At 43.6% G+C, this 21,351-nt stretch overlaps 2 protein-coding genes across 14 annotated transcripts in view; one reads left to right on the forward strand and one right to left on the reverse strand.

Annotated features, from left to right (window-relative positions):
• prkn (parkin RBR E3 ubiquitin protein ligase) overlaps positions 1-6,806 on the reverse strand; it is a 56,039-nt gene extending 49,233 nt beyond the window's left edge. The window contains exons 1-2 of one of the 7 annotated variants that reach the window (XM_081724130.1): positions 3,950-4,048; positions 3,523-3,600 (exon numbers count right to left, since the gene is read on the reverse strand). In XM_081724130.1, coding sequence (XP_081580256.1) covers positions 3,523-3,585 — 63 coding nt within the window. In that variant the 5' untranslated portion in view covers positions 3,586-3,600; positions 3,950-4,048. Of the gene's footprint in view, positions 1-3,522; positions 3,897-3,949; positions 4,049-6,713 lie in introns of those variants that run through there. The other 6 variants (XM_035531398.2, XM_027002518.3, XM_081724132.1 and 3 more) reach the window with 6 other exon arrangements.
• On the forward strand, positions 6,398-14,275 carry LOC113572721 (uncharacterized). 7 transcript variants are annotated; one of them, XM_081724136.1, is made up of 6 exons: positions 6,399-6,528; positions 7,169-7,291; positions 8,995-9,148; positions 9,430-9,848; positions 10,702-10,930; positions 11,992-14,275. In XM_081724136.1, exons 2-6 carry the CDS (start codon positions 7,187-7,189, stop codon positions 12,111-12,113), a joined length of 1,029 nt encoding a protein of 342 aa, XP_081580262.1. In that variant the 5' UTR covers positions 6,399-6,528; positions 7,169-7,186; the 3' UTR covers positions 12,114-14,275. The 7 variants fall into 7 exon arrangements, 5 of the variants coding, with proteins under 5 accessions (XP_081580265.1, XP_081580262.1, XP_081580264.1 ...); XR_014126288.1 differs by lacking the exon at positions 6,399-6,528 and having other exon boundaries at positions 7,059-7,291; positions 11,992-12,842; positions 13,176-14,275; XR_014126289.1 differs by lacking the exon at positions 6,399-6,528 and having other exon boundaries at positions 7,059-7,291; positions 11,992-12,638; positions 13,176-14,275.
• Positions 14,276-21,351: the final 7,076 nt, after the last annotated feature.

The raw sequence follows: 21,351 nt of genomic DNA on the forward strand, positions 1-21,351 counted from the left end.
GAGCAAGGCCTTTAACCCTCAATTGTTCAAGTTGTACATCACAATTGTAACTCGCTTTGGATAAAAAGCATCAGCTAAATGTAAGAATGAGATCGGGCCTAAGATGTTTATCCTGGCAGCATACTTTTAGGGGGAAAAAAAAAATGTTGGGAATTTAAGGATCTGCTTTACCATACAGTGGGATAGTTTTGAACCATGGTTTGGAGGCAGAGCAGAGCTGAGCCACCTTTGCTGCCACGGAGTGTCTGTGGAGTGATCTCATTAAAGGTGCCCTGTGAGAGTAATCTGGGAGCTAACAGACCAGGTGGGTGCTGGATGCAGTAGCATAAACACCAGTAGCATAAAAAGAAAGGCCAACCAAAGGTAGCTGCAGTAGTCCGGTCTGGACATGACCAAGGCTTGCAGGAGAACTTGGGCAGCTTCTGTTGTCTTCTAATGCTGTGCTGTAGTAGACAGGTCTAGTAGTAGATCTAACCATCCGGAACTACCCTGTGGCTCTCAGCAGTATGCGAGGGATGAACCCTGAGTGCGTCGACAGTGACTGAATGTTTTATGGGATCAGTTCCATCTCGTCATGTTTCATTTTCAAATGATGGATCTACATCAATGAAGAGCATGTCACATAAGTCATTAGTTATACTTGGCAAGACATGCAAACTGAAGAAAAAAGAAGATATACCATCGTGTATCATCAGTGTGTGAACTGATCACTGAGCTCAACAATTTATTTTGCGCAAAGACCAAGAGTAAGGCTTGAATCTTGGGGAACATTAGCTGTAACAATACGAGGCGCTGAAAGTGGTTCTTTCCATGATACCTTGTATGATTAACCCTTAAAATATGATGAGATTCAAATTTCACTATGTCAAAAGTAGCAAACAAATCAAGCAAGATCAGGCTTGAAGACATAAGAGTTCTCCCAGGCTGTGGAAAGAGCCTCAGGGCTTGCAAGCGAGTAGTTTCAGTGGAATGTCTGGCCTTCTAGCCAAGCTGTCCAAGAGATTTTTCTCCTGGAAATGGTACTTGTTCCATGTCTGCCCATTCCAGGGTTTTTGGACAGAAATGACAGCAGCAAGACAGGTCTGTAGTTTGCAATATTGTTGGGGTCAAGGGTAGGCTGCTAGTAAGGTCACTGGAGAGTTCTTGGAGGACAGGAAGACAAGTGGGCAGCATGTGGTGCAAGAGTGGATGTGGTGGATAGGAAAAGTTGTACTCAGTGGTTTCACAATTTCAGAAGCAACTTCTGCCTCCATCTAAGAAAAATGCATCCCTGTAAAAAATATAAGTATCCTGGGGTAGTGGAATATCTGCAAACCCACACAAAAAAGCATTTCTGATTGTTAACAAGCTCGTGTGTCACTCGAATAGCTGCATTCATTGCCCTGATCTGTCACATTTGCCAGGTTTGCCTCCCATTTCCCGCCATTTTTCAGCAGCCATCTCATCTGCGTCCTGTTTTGCCGCTGGCACATATTTGCATGTGCCCATGGAACCAATTCCAATTTCAGACAGAATTTGTTTTCCAGGCCTCATCCTCAGCTTTTAATTATAAAGCAAGGCATTCGGAAAAAGGGGCCCAAGTGTTTCAGGTGGCTATTCATTCACCGGTGCAACCGAACCATGAAATTATTCGAGGGTCTAATCATTGACTAAACAATAAAACATTAATTCAGGGAAAATGGATCAAAGTGAAGTGCTCAAAGAATGGGATTGGGGTCCTTGGGGTTCAATCCAAAAGCAGCATATACTATGACGTGTGTATGCACAAACACACACACACACACACACACACACATACACAATCACAGTTTATGGCTGAGGTCTGTGAGGAGCAGATTTGGGGCCTTTGGATGAAAAAGTAAAGATACACAAGTGAACTCCAATAACCCTCCATAAACACTTCACTGCATCAGAGTATTCCCAAACAATAAAATAAGTCAATTTACATTCATTTTAATATTCTGAGCATTTTTGTTGAATTATTCTGAACAAAACCTATGAGAGTATTCTGGCTAGAATAGTTATTTATCTGAATATTTGTATATTAAAGGTCCTTTGGCAGATTATGCTCAGTAGTTATATTTTGTCATTTTACTAATCCTGCTTTTTCTTTTTTTTTTCTTTTTTTTTTACTGCTATACCATTCTAAAAGAATTTGCCTTACCTAAATGTTAACAACACATTTGGCTCAATCAAATGGCATTTGTTTTCCTCAAAAATGTATTAGTTGGGCACATTAGTCAGAAGAGATTGCAAAATCATTTTCAGGATTGATCATTTGTAACTGTTCGCTTGGTCATCAATGACCAGACGTCTAGAGCCCTGCATACACACCCCACATCAGCAAAAAATAAAAAATAAAAATACAAAACGGGGGCCCTGGCCAGAAGGTATTCACTTAAGGTGGCCATCACATGTTAGAGCAAAGATCTGATTAGCTTCTACTGCAGAAAAGCCAGAGTACTGCTCTGCTCAGGACATTGTCTACATGCAGGTCAATGCATGCACAAGCGCATGCACAAGGGTTAATATTTTTGACCTTTCAGAGACTTCTAATAGTAGGATTGACTGCCAGGAATACAGTCTGATGGTGACATTCGGATGATGTTTCCTATTTATTGTTAGAAATCAATACATACCTTATACACTAAATGGACTTTTTAAAGATTGATCAATATAAGGCATTTTTTCCTGCCAAAGTCTAGTTTGTTGCCAGCAACCGAACCTCTGCTAGGCCTATATTTTGTGAAATGGCAACTCTTCAGGCTGATGTGAACTTGTAAATCCTTCAAGGTGAGCAAAGGACAGACACCAAAATAAAGCAACAATACCTTGTCCCCTAAACACCTCCTCAACACTATCAGTAGTATTGACTGACAGGAATACATTCGTTATCTTGCTCAATTTCAGAGGGGGCTGTAGTGGTTTCTGCTGTAATTAGACAGCAGTACTCACCAAGTCTAGTGGAGTATCTGTCCCCTTCACTTGCTTTCTCCACACTTCTCTATTTATTGCTAGTCTTTTTCCCCCTATTTCCCCTTTCACCATCCATTTCTCTCATTCTCATGACAGCTAGCTTGGAGATATGAAACCTTGTGATTGACACGCCAATTTCCTTTCTGCCAGCATGCGCCAAAGCCCCGATTTCTCAAGGTCTCCTTTTTTTTCTGTGCCTCAGGTGAACCCAATAAATGGAAATATGACTGAAAAGACATAGCAGGCTTCAGATAGATAAAGCACCTAAGGAGCTATTGAATATTGATGTGTGATTAAAATGAAGGTTGAATTCCTTCCATATTCCCAATCAGACAGGCAACGTTTCTCTGCATCACCTTTAAAAAAAAGTCCACTGCTCACAGAAAGGCTTAAGTAGTTTAGGAATTAAATATGTGACATTTATAACAGTATAGTACAGGTCTAACATTTGGACACACCTTAACAGGATAGATATCAAAACAATGATATAACACTTGGAATTATGCAGTAACAAAAAAGGGTTAAACAAATACACACACACACTACCTTTTTAGAGTCTTCAAAATAGTCACTCTTTGCCTTCATGACATCTTTGTACATAACTGGCATTCTCTCAAAAAGACCCTTGTGGTAGACACATGGGATGATTTTCCCAATCTTAGACGTTCTCACACACTGAGTAACTGCTGCCTAAGGGATTATCTATAAATGAAAACTAGGCTACTTTTTGAGGAGACTTTAAAAATATATATTTTTTCATTTAAAATGTTTATTCTAGAAATAATTTATAGGTATATGTAGGTATGATATATAAATCACTATTTATATGTTTCAGTATTTATATATTATTCAAGCATGGGGCTTGAGATTCATATTTAGCCTTCATTCAATCATATTTGTCCAAGCTTTTGACTGGTGTTGTACAGATCATGTTAACTGACAAACTACTATGGAACCTGAGCACCATACTCACGTCACCCAAACGCTGGATACCCTCACTGTGGTCTTTGCCTTTCACGTGTTCTGAATCCCCAGAATCACAGAGCCGCCAGCAGCTCTGGCCATTATAATTCTAGAACACTGCCCAGTTCTCCACAGAGCTCCTTCTATAGCCTATAGCCTCTACCCCCGTGCTATCAGCTTAAAGAGGAAACACTGACTTCCGCTCACACTCCAGCTCACAGGCTTGAATACCAACAAGCGCCTGGTGCATACACGGGGGGGAAAAGGATAAGACAAATGTGGATACATATCAGAGGAAATTATTCTTAGTCCACAGTCAGTACAAAGGCAGGAAAGACACTTAGTTGCAATGGGCCAAAAAATCAATAGCAATTTATTCTCTCTTTGGACTCCAAACACAGTGAGTAAATAATCCTCTCCCCACATGCCCCTGTCCCAGGAGTGCACTGGCGTCTGTCTCGCTGTCTCTGAACCCCCCCCCACCAGTTCAGGAGCAGACCTGCCTGACCCCACTGATCACTTCCACTTTGAGCAGATATCCACTGTCACTCCAGTACTTCTCTCCAGCACAGTAGAGTAGAGGAAATACCTCGCATTTTATAGCTGATTAGGCAGTTTACTCAGAATCTCTGCCATGTCCACTGATATGAATTAAGATGTCAAAAAGACCAAGACGTCTTCTGAATGTTTGAGGCATAAACTGTTGCTATCTCTTCGATTTCCTATGACATTTTCCAATATACAAAAGAGTTTGATTGTAAGACATCAGCTCATCTGGCTGCTGCAGTTAAAAATATAATGTTGTATTTTTTTTGACTTATTGTTAAAACTGATCAGGCAAAAGCTGCACAAGATTTAGGTGTGCACCATATGGACAAAATATGATATTGCTGTTATAAAGCTACATATATCAATATGATTTTTGCCTAAACACAAGTGTAGGTTATGACAGAAACAACTGTCTGTGTGAGAGAACTTGTGTAACTCATCAGAACACTCATATGCAACTTGGTGGGAGCCAATAGGCATTTGGTCTCCTTGCATGCTGCTACATTTCCATGATATGTAACTGTGACAGTATATGAGCAGAACCGACAAAATGGGATTATGGTGTTTTTTCTTTTTTTTTATGAGTCACACTGCTATCTGAAGAATAATAAATGTAGACATTTCTGATAATCGTATTGCAGGGTCCAGCGATAAGTAGACATCTTTTGCAAAGGAATAGGCTTATTGCAGCATGTGAAGAGCAGAAACACCCAGCACAGATTCTCTGATACTCACGAGAGAAGGTGCTGTAACAAGGAGTTCAGCTACATCCTCTCTTTCAAAGCATTAGCAAGCAAACCTGTCTTCCTGACCTACATTACCTGACTGCTCCTCTCCAGAGACACACACAATACACGCCTAAGCATCCACAGCTGTGAATTATGAACAAAACTGTCGCGAGCAAAAAGCATTACACTGCAAAACTGAATTAAGCACATGCTTAAAACTTCTGCTGAATTAAACTCTGATGACCCCAATACTGTTGGATATTTTGCTCCCTTGGTAAGGTGACATGCTCTGTCAGGCACTGAATACACCAAGAAGCTGAGTCAATCTACAAACAGGTTTGTGTGACAGGGTTGTCAGCGGAGATGATGTCACTGTTGCAGGGGATGTCTTGTCCAGGGGTGAAGGCATGCTTCTCAGTTCATTCTCGTTTTCTCAGACAAGCATCAGTCAGCTCTCTCAGACCAAATCCCTTTCTTGCGGGGATCAGCAAAGCCCAAATGTGATGTGTCAGATGCACTCCAAAGACATAATCAATATGTCTTCCTTAGAGACTGCTAGCTACAACTGATGAAGGAGAAAAAGGATCTCCTTTCTCGGGAACAGCCCTTATAATGATCCTACTGAAATATGCTCTACAGATTTAGCTTATTGTCATAAGCCACAAGAAACTATCAGGCTTTAATGCAAGCTCTAAAGTTATGAACTTAAGTTCAGATTTTAGAATAAGACAAATGAATCGCAATCCACCAAGATACGGGAGATCCGATGTAATCTGCCAGTATGATTCAACTGGTCATGCCGATACTGTGACTGAGTGGTAACAGCTTAGTATTGATTCACCTTGTTTGGGATCTTAAGTGTTGTGAAAAATAACTACAATGTTGCGACGCCACTGGTACAACCCGGCCACATCGCTGCCACAAAAGCAGAGAACCAATAACACTACAACAATTCTGACATAAACCAAGCGGACAATGCACCCACCTGTCTAGTGTATCTTAGCCAGGAGCCACCAGACATGCTACATTTTGGTTTTTGCCCGTCTGATATATCAGCTAGGTGCGAGTAAGAACCGTGCAGACAGTGTGATGAGTCTGAATGACTGCAACCTTGTCCCGGTGTTGTCTCCTACAATTATAACGTCCCTTGAAGTGAGACAGATCGCCTTTCGTACGTTCAGGGTTGAAGTTCTTTATATAAATTCTCGCGAGACCTAAGCGTTGAGCGCGCTGCAAAATGTCAGACTGTCTCGCAGCCCTTAGCTGCGGGATTTTAAAATGACATTTGAAACATTTTGTCCGCGCATTTTAGGTAAGCGTCATTCCCCGCACATACTAACGGCATTGTGTTTTGTTGACATTTGGAGAGGTAGCCATGTGTCGTGCATTTAGACACAGCCAGTCCAGTACTCACCCAATTGTAGCGCTAAATACAAATGGATAACATCTTTCAGTGAGGAGAGTCATTTAACTTAATTTAGGTGAATCATGTCTTACCGAGCATGACGAAGAAACCAAACAGGGTGGTACTATTGGCTCAACTTCACCGCAGGGTGACATTTGTCTGTGTGTGTGTTGACATGTTATCAAACAGATAGCACACTGAGCATGTACAAAACTCCAAGGGACTCTGGGAAATTGAGTCAAATGTGTGCCGTATTGTGTTGGGTTAAAATAATTTTCAAGTAGAAAATACATATATCAACATGTAAAGTTAATTGGCACCTTTAATACTCAGGGATTATGGTTTGACCATTCAAATAGCAAAAATAAGGTATGACGTTAATAAGAGTTTCTGAGAGACACTACATTTCCACTAGTACCTTTCAGAATACAGGAAGTGTCTATTGACGGCATTATGGGCTTGTTGAATTCAATAGAAAACCTTTTTTTAGCGATATTGCGGTATCTGTATATGGATGGTTCACTGAAAACAATCTCTTTTTAATCAGTTCCACCCGTCGGAAAATATGCAGGGAGTGTCCGATGTCGGGTCCGCACAGTTCGGGTTTGAGGTTCGACCGAGGGAGTGCATACCGAGCCAAATGGTGCGGAGTGGTGCTGTTGAGAGCTATGTAAGATTGCCGCAAATTCACTAACTAATCTCAGGTGTAGCATTAAATATGACAAGACTATTCTAATCTTGACCACATCACGTTGTAAATCATTGTATCGTTGTAATCTGCATATTTCGCTCCAGCGGGAGAGAGAGAGAGTGTGCGGTCGTTCTGCTAACTGCATGATTTATCTGGGCTACACTATGTCTGTGCAGTCATTTATGTCCAGTGTGCAATAATAATAAGTGTTTTACGTATTATATGGATACGTATCTCTCTCTCGCTCTCTCTCTCTCTCTCTCTCTCTCTCTCTCTCTCTCTCTCTCGGTCTGTTCATTATCAAAAGTAACCCTAATTCTCTTTATCAAGTATTTCAACAGGGGAAACATTCCATTCATTGACTTCATAGAATATAAGTGTATAAACAGTAGCTACATGTTTTTGGCTTTAGCGCCACAGTGATAATGCAGACAGCTGTAACTAGAGGAAGGATTCTTTCTGCTCAGCATTTATATGCCCAAGTTGTTTGCTGGCAAATCACAAGCCAACTACTCATTAATGAAACTTACTCTGGCCTTAATTTTTTGATTAGTCATATCAAAAAGGGTCATACAGTGTGCAAAAGAAGCCATTGGCCATAAACACCCAGTGTACAAATCCTAATCTCCAATGCTATTCTCAGACACTGTGGTAATTCATTGTAAACTCATTGTAATCATTGTGTATTGGTGGTTTCAGTGTGCTGGGTTTGAATTTTTCCTGAGACGGAAATGTTTAACACCAAATGCTATTAGGTTTATCCAAAAATGGCTTTGCCCTGTTTGAGTTCATCAAGCAGAGATGTTTATGTGCACTTTAATAAATGCATGGACTTGTTAAATCTGAAATGGTATGTGATGTAAACCTCATTAATATTCAAATTGAAACAGCATCAATGTAATGTTTTCTGCATCTCTTCAAATATGATGTGGCATATTAAAACCTAACTCGCACCATAAAATGATTGACTAAACACGATTCAATTTGCATATTAATGAGTAAGATGACAGATTAGAATATTTGGCCCTTTTTGCCTTCTCCCTTCGGGGAATGACTGTAATTTCAGACATTTTATTTTCCTGAAATAGCTGATAGCTTTGAAAAACAGATAAGTCTCTGAACAATAGAACTTAATTCAATCTTCTTGTTCATCTTGTCCTCCAAATTTTGTGAGTGACATTTTTCTTCCTTGGTGAAGCAAACAGTAATTGTCACTGTGGCAATACAGAAACAATTAGGGTAATTCTTCCTCCCCTACCTGCCCTATGTTGTCCCACAGTGTGATGTGAAATGTTGTTCTCTTGACCTAAAATGTATTTTAATGTGTTGTAATTATGGAAAATGTCAGCTTGACTAAAATCTATCGTGCCTTGACACAACAGCATCATTTGCCATCCCTGTCATAATTTTACTGTGAAAAAGTCTCGCTAAATTGTAATAATTTTTATAGTTATTACTGCGTGTTTTTCTGTATTTAAATGTCAGTGATTTTGACCGTGAATGAAGGGAATAATTGGGTGCTTAAAAATTATAAAAACCTTTTGTTACCTATTTAGCTAAAAGGGTTTTAAAACTTTTGCAATTGTTTCAGAAATGTAATGATCATGTTTTTATATTCTGTCCATTTTCTAGTAATACAGTTCAGAGTTGCGATGAGCTTAAAGTGGAGTCCTCCGTTGCAGGGTTATCAGCTGAACATGAAAACCGAGCCCCACATGTTCCACACCAACACTGCGGAGGAGGTTCACTTCCTCAGGTCGCGAGTGCATGTACTGGAGAGAGAGAAGGCTGAGATGGCAGCCGAAAACCGGCGTCTCAAAGATCTGCTCGTCAAGGGTGAGGAGCAACAGTCGCTCATACCATGGTTTAATTAGTGTAAATTAAAAAAAAAGTGCTGTTGGGTAATTATCTTGTTATTAAGGAATTCCAATTAGATAAGTTTTGGAATCAATGAAATGGATGTCATGGGCGTACTGATGTGGGGAACTTCTGGGGTTCTTGGGGGCACAAATTAACGCTAATCCTAAATTATTCATGCTAATTCTGCCTGGAAAAACCTGGAAAAAATAATTTAATACATGATTTTGCCCTCTTTCCCCTTTGCCGTTGACGTTCAGAGATACCCCACCTCTTGTCGACCATGTGGCAGACTTTAACCAGCAGTGCCGGGCAAGCCAATCACCACCACCATTCTTCTCCTGCCATGTCTGGGTCCGGCACCGGTGCACTCCACGGCTACTCGGCCTTGCAGTACAAAGATCAGAGCTGCAGCCTTCCATCATCGCTCTCTGCAGCCATAAAGGGTGTTCAGCATGAAATGATTATGGAAACTGGCAGCTTTGGACACAAAATGGCCGGCTGCCATAATGGAGCTGATGGGGTTATGTTTGAGCCGACAGCAGAGGTGGACGGAGCTCTGTGCACGGCTGCCATCGCAGAAGATGATCAGAATCTATACCTCAGCTCACCGTGTAGCACGTCGGACTCGGCCTCGTCCTGCAACGAGCACAGACCGCTGGCTCAAACTGGCACGCCTGTAAGAGCTCAGTCTCCCTCCTACTGTCACAAGTACATTAGCTCAACTTGATTGAATGAGAGAGAGAGAGAAAGAGAATATGTTCTAAACAACAGAAGAACAGTGCAAAGAACACTCAGTATTTGCTTCTCATCTCTGTGTAACATTCTGTGTATTATAAACTGAATAGACATTTTGCATTATAGATGCAATATGTAACATATGTATATTTAACAAGGAAATCTTTGGACACCGTAATGCTACAGAGGCATCTTTTGTGTAAATGAAAATGAAAAAAGGCTGATAATCAACACCGACTGATATCTTATTGTACAATGTAAGTCCACCCAGATATCCATTTTTACTGCTATGTAATGCTGGGAAAAGGCTTTTTAGTCTTTTGCGTGTTCACTGATCAGGAGAATGAATGTCAGTGGTGATTGGCAGTGAGTTTCTGGGGAAGGTGGTGAACAATCGGAGACTCCGCCTTCCCCCGCACGCGCTCTTTGTCCTGGCTACGGCAGTGGCCCGGCCTTAGGGGGCCCCTGGCCTTACGGGGCCTCTGGCTCCTGCTTCACTGCGGTGGGGGAGGGTGGCCAAGAGGGGCTTCCATCAGTGTTCAGATCGAAAGCTTCCCAAGAATTACACGCTCTCTCGCTCTCTCTCTCTCTCTCTCTCACTCTCTCTCTCTCTCTCTCTCTCTCTCTCTCTCTCTCTCTCTCTCTCACTCAGTTAGACAGGGCCTGCTGAGATGTCTTCCTGTGTCTCTCGCTGGCTTTTGTACTTTTCCATTTCTTTCTGCCTGGTTATGCTCTCACTTTTTTATTTATTCAGTTTTGCTCAACCCCTGCCACCCTGTGATGTTTGTGTGTAGATCCGACAGGTGGAGGTATGCCCAGGTTCGGGCATTTTCTGTGCAGAAAACGCTTGGCGCGCCGCCAATATGGCACGCTCACCCACAGCAATGGTGCGAGCTCTGTTGCTAGGGGTTTTTGACAAGGACACGCTTTTAAACAGCAACCTCAGAGGGGGGAGGAGCCGGAGACCGTCGTACACAGATCACCTCGCCCCCCTGGACCCGGACAAACTGAACGCCATTTACAGTAAGCACCACACTGACCACAGTTCAGACTGCTTTTAATAGCTTATGGGCCCCGTCCACAAACAATCGCACGCTATTAGTGTGTTTAAACCTGCAAATCTTACTTAATAATAATAAGTCTTCCTGTCTGAGTGTACCTAAAGTGATCCTTCCCCTGCCTTTTCTGACACTGTCTCTGATGCCCTATGGCGTAGCAAGATACTAAAAGATATGTTGTCCCCCTCCCTGTTTCACATTAATCGGCACTTTCCAGTATGATTTTCAGACATGTGGGCCACCAGGGGTCTCTAAAGGGAAGGCTATGTCATGGGGAATGTGCCCTGTAGTCGTCATAGATCAATTATGAGACCTTTTTTTTGTTTCATTCAGCTGGCAGTTCGATCACCTCAGTATGACTTACACTTCCTGGTGTGATCTCACATTATGCTGACCCCCTGATGTAGAGGATTTTTGTGAAAAGACCCATTTCGATACATGCCCAAGCACGTACTTGAATATGACTGGTCACTTCACCGCTTTTGTTCTGACAGTGGTGGTTGCCGCTGTGGTCATAGGTCACCCACTCCATGAGTGGAGTGCCGGCCATGATGTCTGCAAAAATCATTGACTGGCAAAGCAAGGCAGGCATTCATCAAGAGCTCTTGCTTCTGTCCCAGATTGCGATTTCACAAGTGAGCAAAACGCAAGCGTTTCTCCTCTATGGACAAGAGTGCCTGTTGCACATTTTTCTGCGCTACTTGTTTGTTATGCAGTGCTTTGTTTTCTACCACTGGCTCGTGCATGGTATCAGCATCCATCTGAGACAGGCAACATCTTTCTGGATATGAAGGGGGTGGAGGGGGTCTTTGGAAGCTTAATGAGAATTGAGAGGGGTGAGCGTGACGATGGGTGCTATTTCCGACAGGCCCATCCCCTCTCATTCATCATCATTTGGCATTTTAATGGTCTGACAGCGCTGGCAGTGCTGTGGAGCTGCTGTGTCCCCCCCTCCATGCTCCATCTCTCTCCATCTTGCTCGTCCGCCTCCAACTGTTGTTGTCGTGTCACTCTCTCCCTCCGCAGATGCCACGCTGGCACGCTTCCCGTTGGCACGGAAGGGCCAGATTGGTACCGGGATCAACTCCAAGCTGTCTGAGATGCGCTTCAGATCCAGGAGAGTCAAGCGGGACAGGCACGAGCGCTGACGGATTTGCCGCGTGTATTGGAGAAGTGTAACATGATTTGCAGGAAAAGTGATTTTGTTGCACAGGGGAGCATCTGTGCATACGTGCGCGCGTGTGTGTGTGTGTGTGTGTGTGTGTGTGTGTGTGTTTGCGCGCACGCGCGTGTGTGTATCTGTGTTAGGCAAGCATTTGATCAGTGCGTTTAGGACATTGGCCAATTTTGCGGGGTCTTTGAAATAGTGCTGCACAGGCATGAAAAGATGGAAAACACTAAAGAAACACACATGGCTGAGCAACATGGCAACCCACACCCCGACCTGATTATAGCAAGCCTGGGGATACTTTGGTTGGCACTTTCTGAAGCTGTACGCATCCCTCTGTGATCCATGAGTGTGGAAGCCACCGTCAGCAGAATACATTTTCTTACCTACCTCCTCTTCCTTTAATCTGTTTGTGCTAGGTCTGTCTGGTTTGGATGGGAGCGATATGACATTTCTCCACTGACTGCTCTGTAGCGTAGCATCCGATGCGAGCAGGGAGTCTCAGGTGGGGGTACCATTACCCAGCACTGGCACCTCTTTTCTCTTCCCCTGAGTGGTGCATCAATCCTGGCTTCCTCAGGGGGCTCCAAGGCCCCTACTGATAAACCCCCAGTCGCCTCTGGCCGTCATGACATGGAGCAGGAGGACTGGAGACATTCAATTATCATTCAATTATCTTCACCGCAATATGAAGCATGACAGGCACCCGGTGAGCGTAGTGTAGATTGCATGTCAATGTCAAAGGAGACAGGTTACACGAGGCTATTAAAAGCTTTGGTCCACTGATTAGTGAACCTTCCAAAAACATGTAGCATATGGCACATAATGCTAATGGAATTTTCAGGTTTGTGAAAATGGCAAGATGGGCGTTCTGGGATATGTAGGAGAAGCTCAAGATTTGGGGCACGAAACAATTCTGGACACAGCTTTGTTGTGCCTCATGCATAACTGCTGTTGTTCCCGGACTGGTCATTTAGCGCATTAGCTTCTTCTGTTCACCTTGCTACCTTCTATTGAACCTTGGCTGATACCTTCATTGCAGATGAAAGTCGCACTGAGGACAAGCGGATCGATTGGGGCCAGCCAGCAGCAGAAGCCTCACAGACTGTGGTGTCTCTGCTGTGCCTCATACTTATGTATAAAGCATCAATTATAACTAAAAAGTGATGTGTTATAAACAGTGGTTCATCTTATTCTTGTCACATGATGTCCTATAGAACCACTGTGTCATATTTCACATAATACATAATAGGCCCTCTTCACAAATTTTAAGTATGAATATTTAACTGTTAAACCATCCCTGTGTAAATGTCCTACATTCTCCTTACAAAGCACTGTAAATGGTCTTCATAAACTGGAAGTAAAGTGATATCATTTTGAAAACATAATTCCAAAGCAAAAGAATATAAGAATGCACTAGTTTGTACTTGTGAACCTTTATTAATGTTCTGTTGTATTATGGATTGATTCATAGAAAGTGTTACCACTATTTTTTCACAAAGTACAAGTTGCTAAATATTTCGGAACTGTTGGCAGATGTATGTCTGTTCATTAACCAAGAAAAAACTGGTTTGATGTACATAAGAATACATATTTTGAAATTATTGTGGCATGGATTCAACATTTAAAAGTGTTACAAATTATAAAATTAAATAAAATTTATGTGTAATTATATTTGAATGAGGCTTTAAAATCTCTTTCAAACGCTATACGTTCCTCTCATGTATCATTGAAATAATTGATTTTGAGTTTGGCATCTAATTTGTAAGCAGTGGTCAAACTGGAAACGATGTCCATGCAGTATTTGAAGTCAGTAGAGCATTCTTGCTTGTTTACCTTTTCTACTTGACATCAGATGCACAATATTTCTGTCAGATAGACAATACATGAGATCTGACACAAGCAGTGTGCATATGGATGCTTTTTGATGACTGGGGTTTTCATCTAGCATTTCTGTTCCTTTCCATGAGTGAATGAAAAGAGAAAGATATGCAGGAGTAATTGGACCAGACTGTGTGTTCACTATTGGAGGGCTGTGATGTAAATGCCACCAGAATTAAAGATTCTAATAGATCTCATATCTATGTTCTCTGTTCATTCTGTGACTCATTAATTCATTAAAGATTTTGAAGGTTAAATCTGGTCGGTGGACTAATTGCATCTTTATGAGGGAATGTTATGATGATTAAAGTTGATATAGCCTACAGTATCAAATGCATATTAAAGTTTTATCCTTTGGCTAAGCAGTGGAGCAAAAAATGAAATTTCAATGTTAGTTGCTATTGTGAATAGTTAACTGTATTAAATACAATTGTAAAACACCCTGCTTCTTTATAGCTTGTGAGTCTATTTCCAAAGTACTTTCTCAACAAATTGCGGCTCATACTCTATATAATACTTTGCTCATCAAAATCACTTATTCCACATGCAGCCTTATGAAAGTAGAAAGCAAACCCCTAATGTTCCGCACAGTAATAGCTTTCACGTTATTGCGAAGTGAACTATAGTCGGTGCAGAGATTTCTCTCACGCTCAAATACACAAATAGGTCACGGCGAGCACTCGGAGATTGTCCCTCCATGCGGAATTCGACATGAAGAAGAGCTTGGGCTACGCGCGAGTGTGCCGCAAGTTCACTCGCATTCTCTCTTCAGTCACAGCTTCCTGGACCCGAGGCTGCCTATGGATCTGAAGTAGCAGACTTCAATTGCCTTTTGTTTTTTTTTCCTCCAGGGCTATTGTTTTAATCTCAGCCTCCCTTCCGCTGGTCGTTCGGTGTCCTCCTCGCTCGAATTCCACCCAGATGCTATAGCTTGATCTCATCAGCAGGCATTTAATGCACAGCTTATGTCAGCCTCCATCCCGCTTGATCTCCATCTGGTCTGACTAGCTTCGCCCGGGCCTCTGCGTACTGTCTCAGTGAAAGTTCGTGTTTGGCTGCTACCTGGTGCAGGAAGCTAAGCTTTGGGAACAGGAAAGGATGAGCTGCTGTTGTTGGCAGAACCATCATTCGCTCCCCCCACACACCCACACACACATACACACCCCTCCTCACCACCTCCTCTTCGGTCCCGAGAGGAATCGCTTTTCAGCCCAACCCACTTCCTTCTCAAACTCCAGGAGCGTATCTGTGCTGTTTATTTATTTGCTTATTTATTTATTTAGGTTTATTGGATGTTATTTCGATTTAATTAATTTATTTCTTTGAGGCATAAGGGAAAACAATCAAACCTCACCTGACAATGTCTGCTCCAGTCGCTGAAATCAATATGGCTCTTCTGATGTTTTCATTTATCTGTGGGAAACAAGATGTGTCCTCCGGTCAAAGGCCGGGCACGCGGCACGGTCGAAGACATCATCAATAATCATAGAATGTCAGTGCAAAGGTGAAATAATAAAAAGGAAAAAATAACATCGCCTCCATTGAGAGAGATTCATACAGAGACAGATATCATACACCATGGCGTTATTGTCAAATGCCAGCAAGTGCTGCTTGCAGGCTGTATGATCTTAAGAAACGCTTAAGAGTTGAAAAACACGTTTGTTAGCGGTCAGGACTAGCATCAGCGCTGTGGTGCAAGACATTATTGGTTCAAATCAAGTTTATGGCTACTTCTGTGGTTTCATTGAATAATTCTCCACTGAATAGTACTCTTCATTCCAGGGGTCTGTTCACTGAAGATTCTAATTCTGAGACATTAGAATCCTCACATTATCGAACAGGCACCACATTTCTTCAGTAATGGCTCTTGACAGAAACAGTGTCTGTGCAATTACAAAGTGTTCAGCTCAGAAGTTTTGTTCACCCCCCCCCCTTTTATGATGGCTTCTCTTGAACTGCAACTGTAACTCTAAACCATTTTCTTACTGCTTGTAGTTTCTTACCCACATGAAGGTGTTCTCATGTTCAGCCAAGCAGCATGCCTGACTCATGCAGCTCTCTGCTATTCCTGCATTCTGGTGTTGAGACTTCTCAGTCCCTGGGACCAACTCCTAGCGACTGGAGGAAGCATAAGCATAAAATAAAAGGACTTTCTGAAAGATCAAATAGTGTCGCTCCTCGTTTTAACGCAAAACACAATGTATGGTCCGACACAAGCATTTCCACAGTAATTAAACAACATAACTATCACACAATAACTCCCCACAGATTTAATTTAGACTGATCTGGCTGTTCTCCATAAAGCACTGGGATGTTCCCAATTTTTGTAGGAGCACTGAGCACCACTTCAAAGGCTGGTTGTGGGGGTCCGTAAAGCTCCTACCAGTAGATGGTGCACTAAGTCTGGAGCTTTTGGGGTCGTACAAAAGGACAAGGAGCAGTGCTAGAAACCGTTCTGGAAAGTTTCTTAGAAAGTGCAATGGGAGCGTGAAACTACTGGGGCTGCTGCGTGGAAGCCCTGGGTAATTTTTTTTTATAGTGTTGGACTGTAAAGGCCAAGGGGAAGGATCCTGTTAAGCAGATCCGGTGTCACTTTAACATGCAGAACACCCCCTTCACGCGCCTCATGCATCATCGATGTTGTCCCGACAGACCGCTCATGATTTTATGAATTATGCAAGAATCATTTAAGACAGGCCGCCATGATTTGCTTGAAAAGAAATGCAGTCAACGCCTTCGCTTCTTTCTGTGCAAGAAACCTCATTTGCAAGTGTAATAGCATTAGCGCATTTGCTGCAATCATCACGTTATGCCATTAATTATTAAAATAAGGGGTCCCAGGGTTCTCCATTAATCACTGTTGCCTTGGACTGCAGCCTGTCAGGACGCCCTAATCATTTCAACAGCAGATAATTAACACACAAGATGCACACCAGCAAAACACACCAAGCCTGCTGAACAGTGTCCCAGCCCTGAGATCCCAAACAAGGCCAGCAAGACAAGTTGGATGACAAATAAACAAAAAGTACACGTCATGCGGCGTTGTTGTTTCATCTTACGGATGTCCTACACACCAATTTGGGAGCACGGACTTTCTAGACATCATTAAATGTGTGTGCTTTTTCCCCCGTCTGAAAATCACCGACTTGCAAGTCGGCTGAAACCAACAACATTGCTTTGCTTTTTAAAAAGCATTCACAGCCAAGCTTTTTAGGGGATAGGAGGGAAAAAAATTAAAAGAATGAAAGAAACAAGGACGTGTACTTGTGAGAAACGGGACAGACTCTGGTTCAGGATAACCCCCATTGTCCCATAGTTCTTGGCTGTGTTCCAGAGAACCCCCTAGTCCCCCCTGTGTCATTCAAAAGAAAAGAATACAATATTGTCTTCATTAGGCAGGCCCTGTTTTAGGGAGCCTCGCTCTTAGTGAGAGTGCAAGAGGTGGGGGTCTCGCAAACAGGAGGGAATGTACAACTGGGTAGAATCTTAAAGCCTTTAAGTCTTTGTCTTTCACAGTTTACGGTCAGTAACTGTGGAGATTCATATTCAAATGGACCAGGACTGTGAATTGTTCACGCATTCTTATGCCACCTCACCACCACCGCCGCTACCCCCATTCGGAAAAACCGAAAACCCCCCATGGTCAGAGCTAATTACAATGAAGGCTACAATCGGAAAAAGAAGGCGTCTCTGTCGGATAGCTACCCATGCGTGATGTCTGCGCCTGCCCTCGCATGCAGAGACACCAAACCGTAAAGAAACAGAGACTGGAGGGCAAAGCACGACACCAAGCGTGTGTAACAGATAGGGCTGTGTTTGGCACCAGCTCAATCCTGTTGAAGTTTATCAGTCACCAAAGAGCACATGTTCAGCTACAGGCATTATTTGCTGTGGTTCTGGTCAATAGACTGAATCAAGGATGATGTAACCCACCGTGTGACCTCCACCTATAGTCATTCCCAGTGAAGCCAATGGAAGCCTGGGTCATATGGGGGTCAGCAAAGCTATATGATTGAGATGTCGCCACAATTAGTTTCAGAAAATTCATCTCAACGTGATTTGGAACCTGCGAGCCCTGTGGGGGTTCCTCAAGGACACGCAGAGGAAAAACAACTCAAGTCAAAAGAAGAGTGTTTTCAAAAGCACTTGATAATTGAAGGTTTTGATGATGGCACTATGCCCGCACCTCAGCTGTGAGACAGCTCCTGTCGGATGATAACTCTCAAGTCCCTGAGGGCCACGTACACATGTGTGAATCTGTGTTTTCTTACTGTTATGCGTCACTGCTGAAAACCGAGCCATCCAGTCAATATCGATGCTTGCACATAAATGTGAGTTGGTGGGGGTTACTTCTGAAGTCATGTGACCCCTGCCATGCTAGTGACCCTGCACTGTCCAGGGTTGCATGTTCTCTGGCCAGGATCAAGGTCGTCCATAGTCGCTCACATGTCCCCGTTCTTCCTGCACCCCTGGCCACGGTGAGACGCACGGTCACCAGGGGGCGCTGTTTAGCACATCTCCGCTCCGCAGTACAAGGGGAAGACCCCCCGAAGGTCAAAGCGCTCCGGCACTCGCAAATCATATCTGAGTGCGGAAGAGGAGGGGGGGTTTCCATCCTAGCTGCTTCCTCATGCAGACAAAAAGGACAGCACGGAGACCGGTCTGAACACTCGACAGCGCTTCCTCTACCGGGTGTGGGCTGGCTTAGAGCAGAGAAGACATGGGGAGGGAGTCCGGGCCACGCAATAACATGTCCTCCTGGAGGGGGGGTTAGCTTCCACATAACATGCAGAGCCTTCGGAGGTGGACTTTAAACATAGTGGGGATGATTTTTCAGCTCGGTGGCATTCGGGAAACATTCTGTTCCCAGTTCACTCACTCACAATCATCCATTTAAATCCAATGTAATGCTTCATACATTAGTAATAATATTACTATTAAAAATACTATTAATAATAATAATATCAGGCGATTAATGGTTTTGTCATCCAGGTGACATCTGTGACAATGTTAGACAGCATAATTAACTATTCACAAAGTTGACTGTGTGTTTTGAAGTCACTTCCGTAAAGGAAGATATTAAGCACTGGCATTAAATATTTACACTCATCTCTGGGGAACTGGCAGTCACACACTGCATTTGCCCTGCTGTCAGACTTCAGAAATGAGAGCGCTGATATGAGAATGCCCTGGGCCAGGAGCAGTAATAGCAGCCGAAAATTAGTAACCTTGTTTGCTATGTTTCATTACTAATACGATGTTATGATAAAGTGACTGTAGCAATAGCCATCAAGTACTGAACACAGTCCTTGTGGTTTCTATAATCCTCCTTCTCACCATACCAGTGTCTCTCAGATCTCTACAGTGACTGTGTCACAAGAACTTACATAATAACATCACCAGAGTTCTTTCAAAAGGAAGCTAATAAAGTTGCTCCTTATCCACCTGGGCCCCATACACAGGATCAGTCATTCATCTGGGCTTCTCATACACCAGGGCCCTTCATCCATCGGGCCCCTCATACACCCGGGTCCCTCATCCACCTGGGTCCTTCTTCTATCTGGGTCCCTCATCCACCCAGGCCTCAGCCTCATCCATTGGGGTCTGTCTTCCACCCAGACTCTGTGTTTCTTCAAGCTCTAGGAGCTCCTCAGCTGCTGTTCTACGGGGGTGTATTGCTTTGAAGTGGACTACACAGAGGAAAAGTACGATCTGCTTAGATGAAGTCCTTTCAAAGGTAGCTTTTTGCCAGAAGCCATCACAGAGGTCCTGGCTAGTTTCCAGAGAGGGTGTGTTGCATGAGCAGTGAGATCAAAAACCACAGTTTACTGGGATAGGTGCCCTTTGGCATGTTGAGTAGTGCTGTTGAGAGGTGTCAGAGTGAATTTCATGGTACGAGAAGGCCAGGTTTGGGACTGTTGGGATTTTAATGACTAAACTTAGCACCAAAGCTGATTCCTTACTTGACGTCTAACAGATATTTATGCATAAAGTACCGCAGGCATGACTTTGTAGCAGCAGAAATGACGCACAGAAGTGATCTACAGATCAATTGGTGATCGTTTTTATTGCTGTAGGAGACCGAGGGTGTGTTCCAGTATAATTCATTGTGCTTATCCTGTCATGTGTGTATGTAATGGGTGGAGAAGGCACTGTCTCTCCAGGACTCCATGTTTGCGTTCACTGTCTGGTGCCTGTTTGTGTTACTACACCCTGGGAATCTGATCCTGCATTCCTCTCTCCACAGACGTTTACGTCCCCAGCTCGCCACCCCAACCTGAGAGATGGCCGCGATGAGATCCGATCAGTTCGCAGGCCTCAGACAGGAAAGGCGATGCAGAGAGCTGACGCCCTCTGAGGCGGATGAAAAGCTGAGCGCCATATGAACGTTCGCAAAACTTACAGGGCTCGAGTTACTCCTTCAGAGTTGAATGCGATCCATGTGCAAAGTCAACACCTGTCACTCAGCTCAGTCCTTTTAGGTTTATTATTGTCTCATATCTACATAAACGCTGAGACGTCTTGTTATTAATCCTGAAATGTCAGTTTTTTAATGGTGTGGGGGTCATATATGGGAGAATATGTTTATTTGACTGCTTTACGAGGAAGGCTACCCAGGCCGAGATGAGGTGAGATTTTGAACAGGCTGGCTGCAGTCAGGCATCGCTAAGCTGTGATATATGTGGGAAGGCACGTGCAGCTTCCATTTCACGCTCACACTGCTTGGAGATCACACAAGTAATGCTTTACGTCAGGCTTCACTTCGGCCAACCCACTTAGCATGCGCACCCGAAACACTTTCTGGCATCACATGGCTCTGCCTCCCCCCTGCACCGCCCGACTCCCTACCTGGCCCATGCACGTGGTCCAGTTCTCTCGTCGTTCCCCTTTCTTCGATTTTCCCATCAGTTAATGCAGCTGATGGCACGTCGTCGGCGCGGGGCTGAAATTGCACCGGGGGCCCCCGGTGGCCGCCGGCAGTAAATGACAGCGCCCTGACAGTTCTCGGCCTCTCGGCAGGCCTCGCCGTACCACGCAGAAAGCCGTCAGAGATAAGGGCAAAATGGGCAGAGACAACACGCACGGGCAGTCAAAACACGCAAGGGAGATGCTATCAGAGAGGGCTGTGTGGAGTCAGACCCGCCCGCAGGAGAGAGCCGGAGGAGGGGGAGACTGAAGAACTCTTTCGTCTGACCTACAGGGGGTAGCAGCTGCAGTTTTTGTCGGTCTTGGAGAAAACGAAACAGGAATTTTTTGTGGCTTTTGGCGTATAAGCAACTTGATCTTTCTAAGTTTGCCGGTTACACATTATAGAGCGGAGTTCACCCAAATTCTGG

Source organism: Electrophorus electricus, chromosome 12, assembly GCF_041902795.1.
Source record: "Electrophorus electricus isolate QZ-2024a chromosome 12, ASM4190279v1, whole genome shotgun sequence".
In the NCBI taxonomy this organism is placed as follows: domain Eukaryota; kingdom Metazoa; phylum Chordata; class Actinopteri; order Gymnotiformes; family Gymnotidae; genus Electrophorus; species Electrophorus electricus.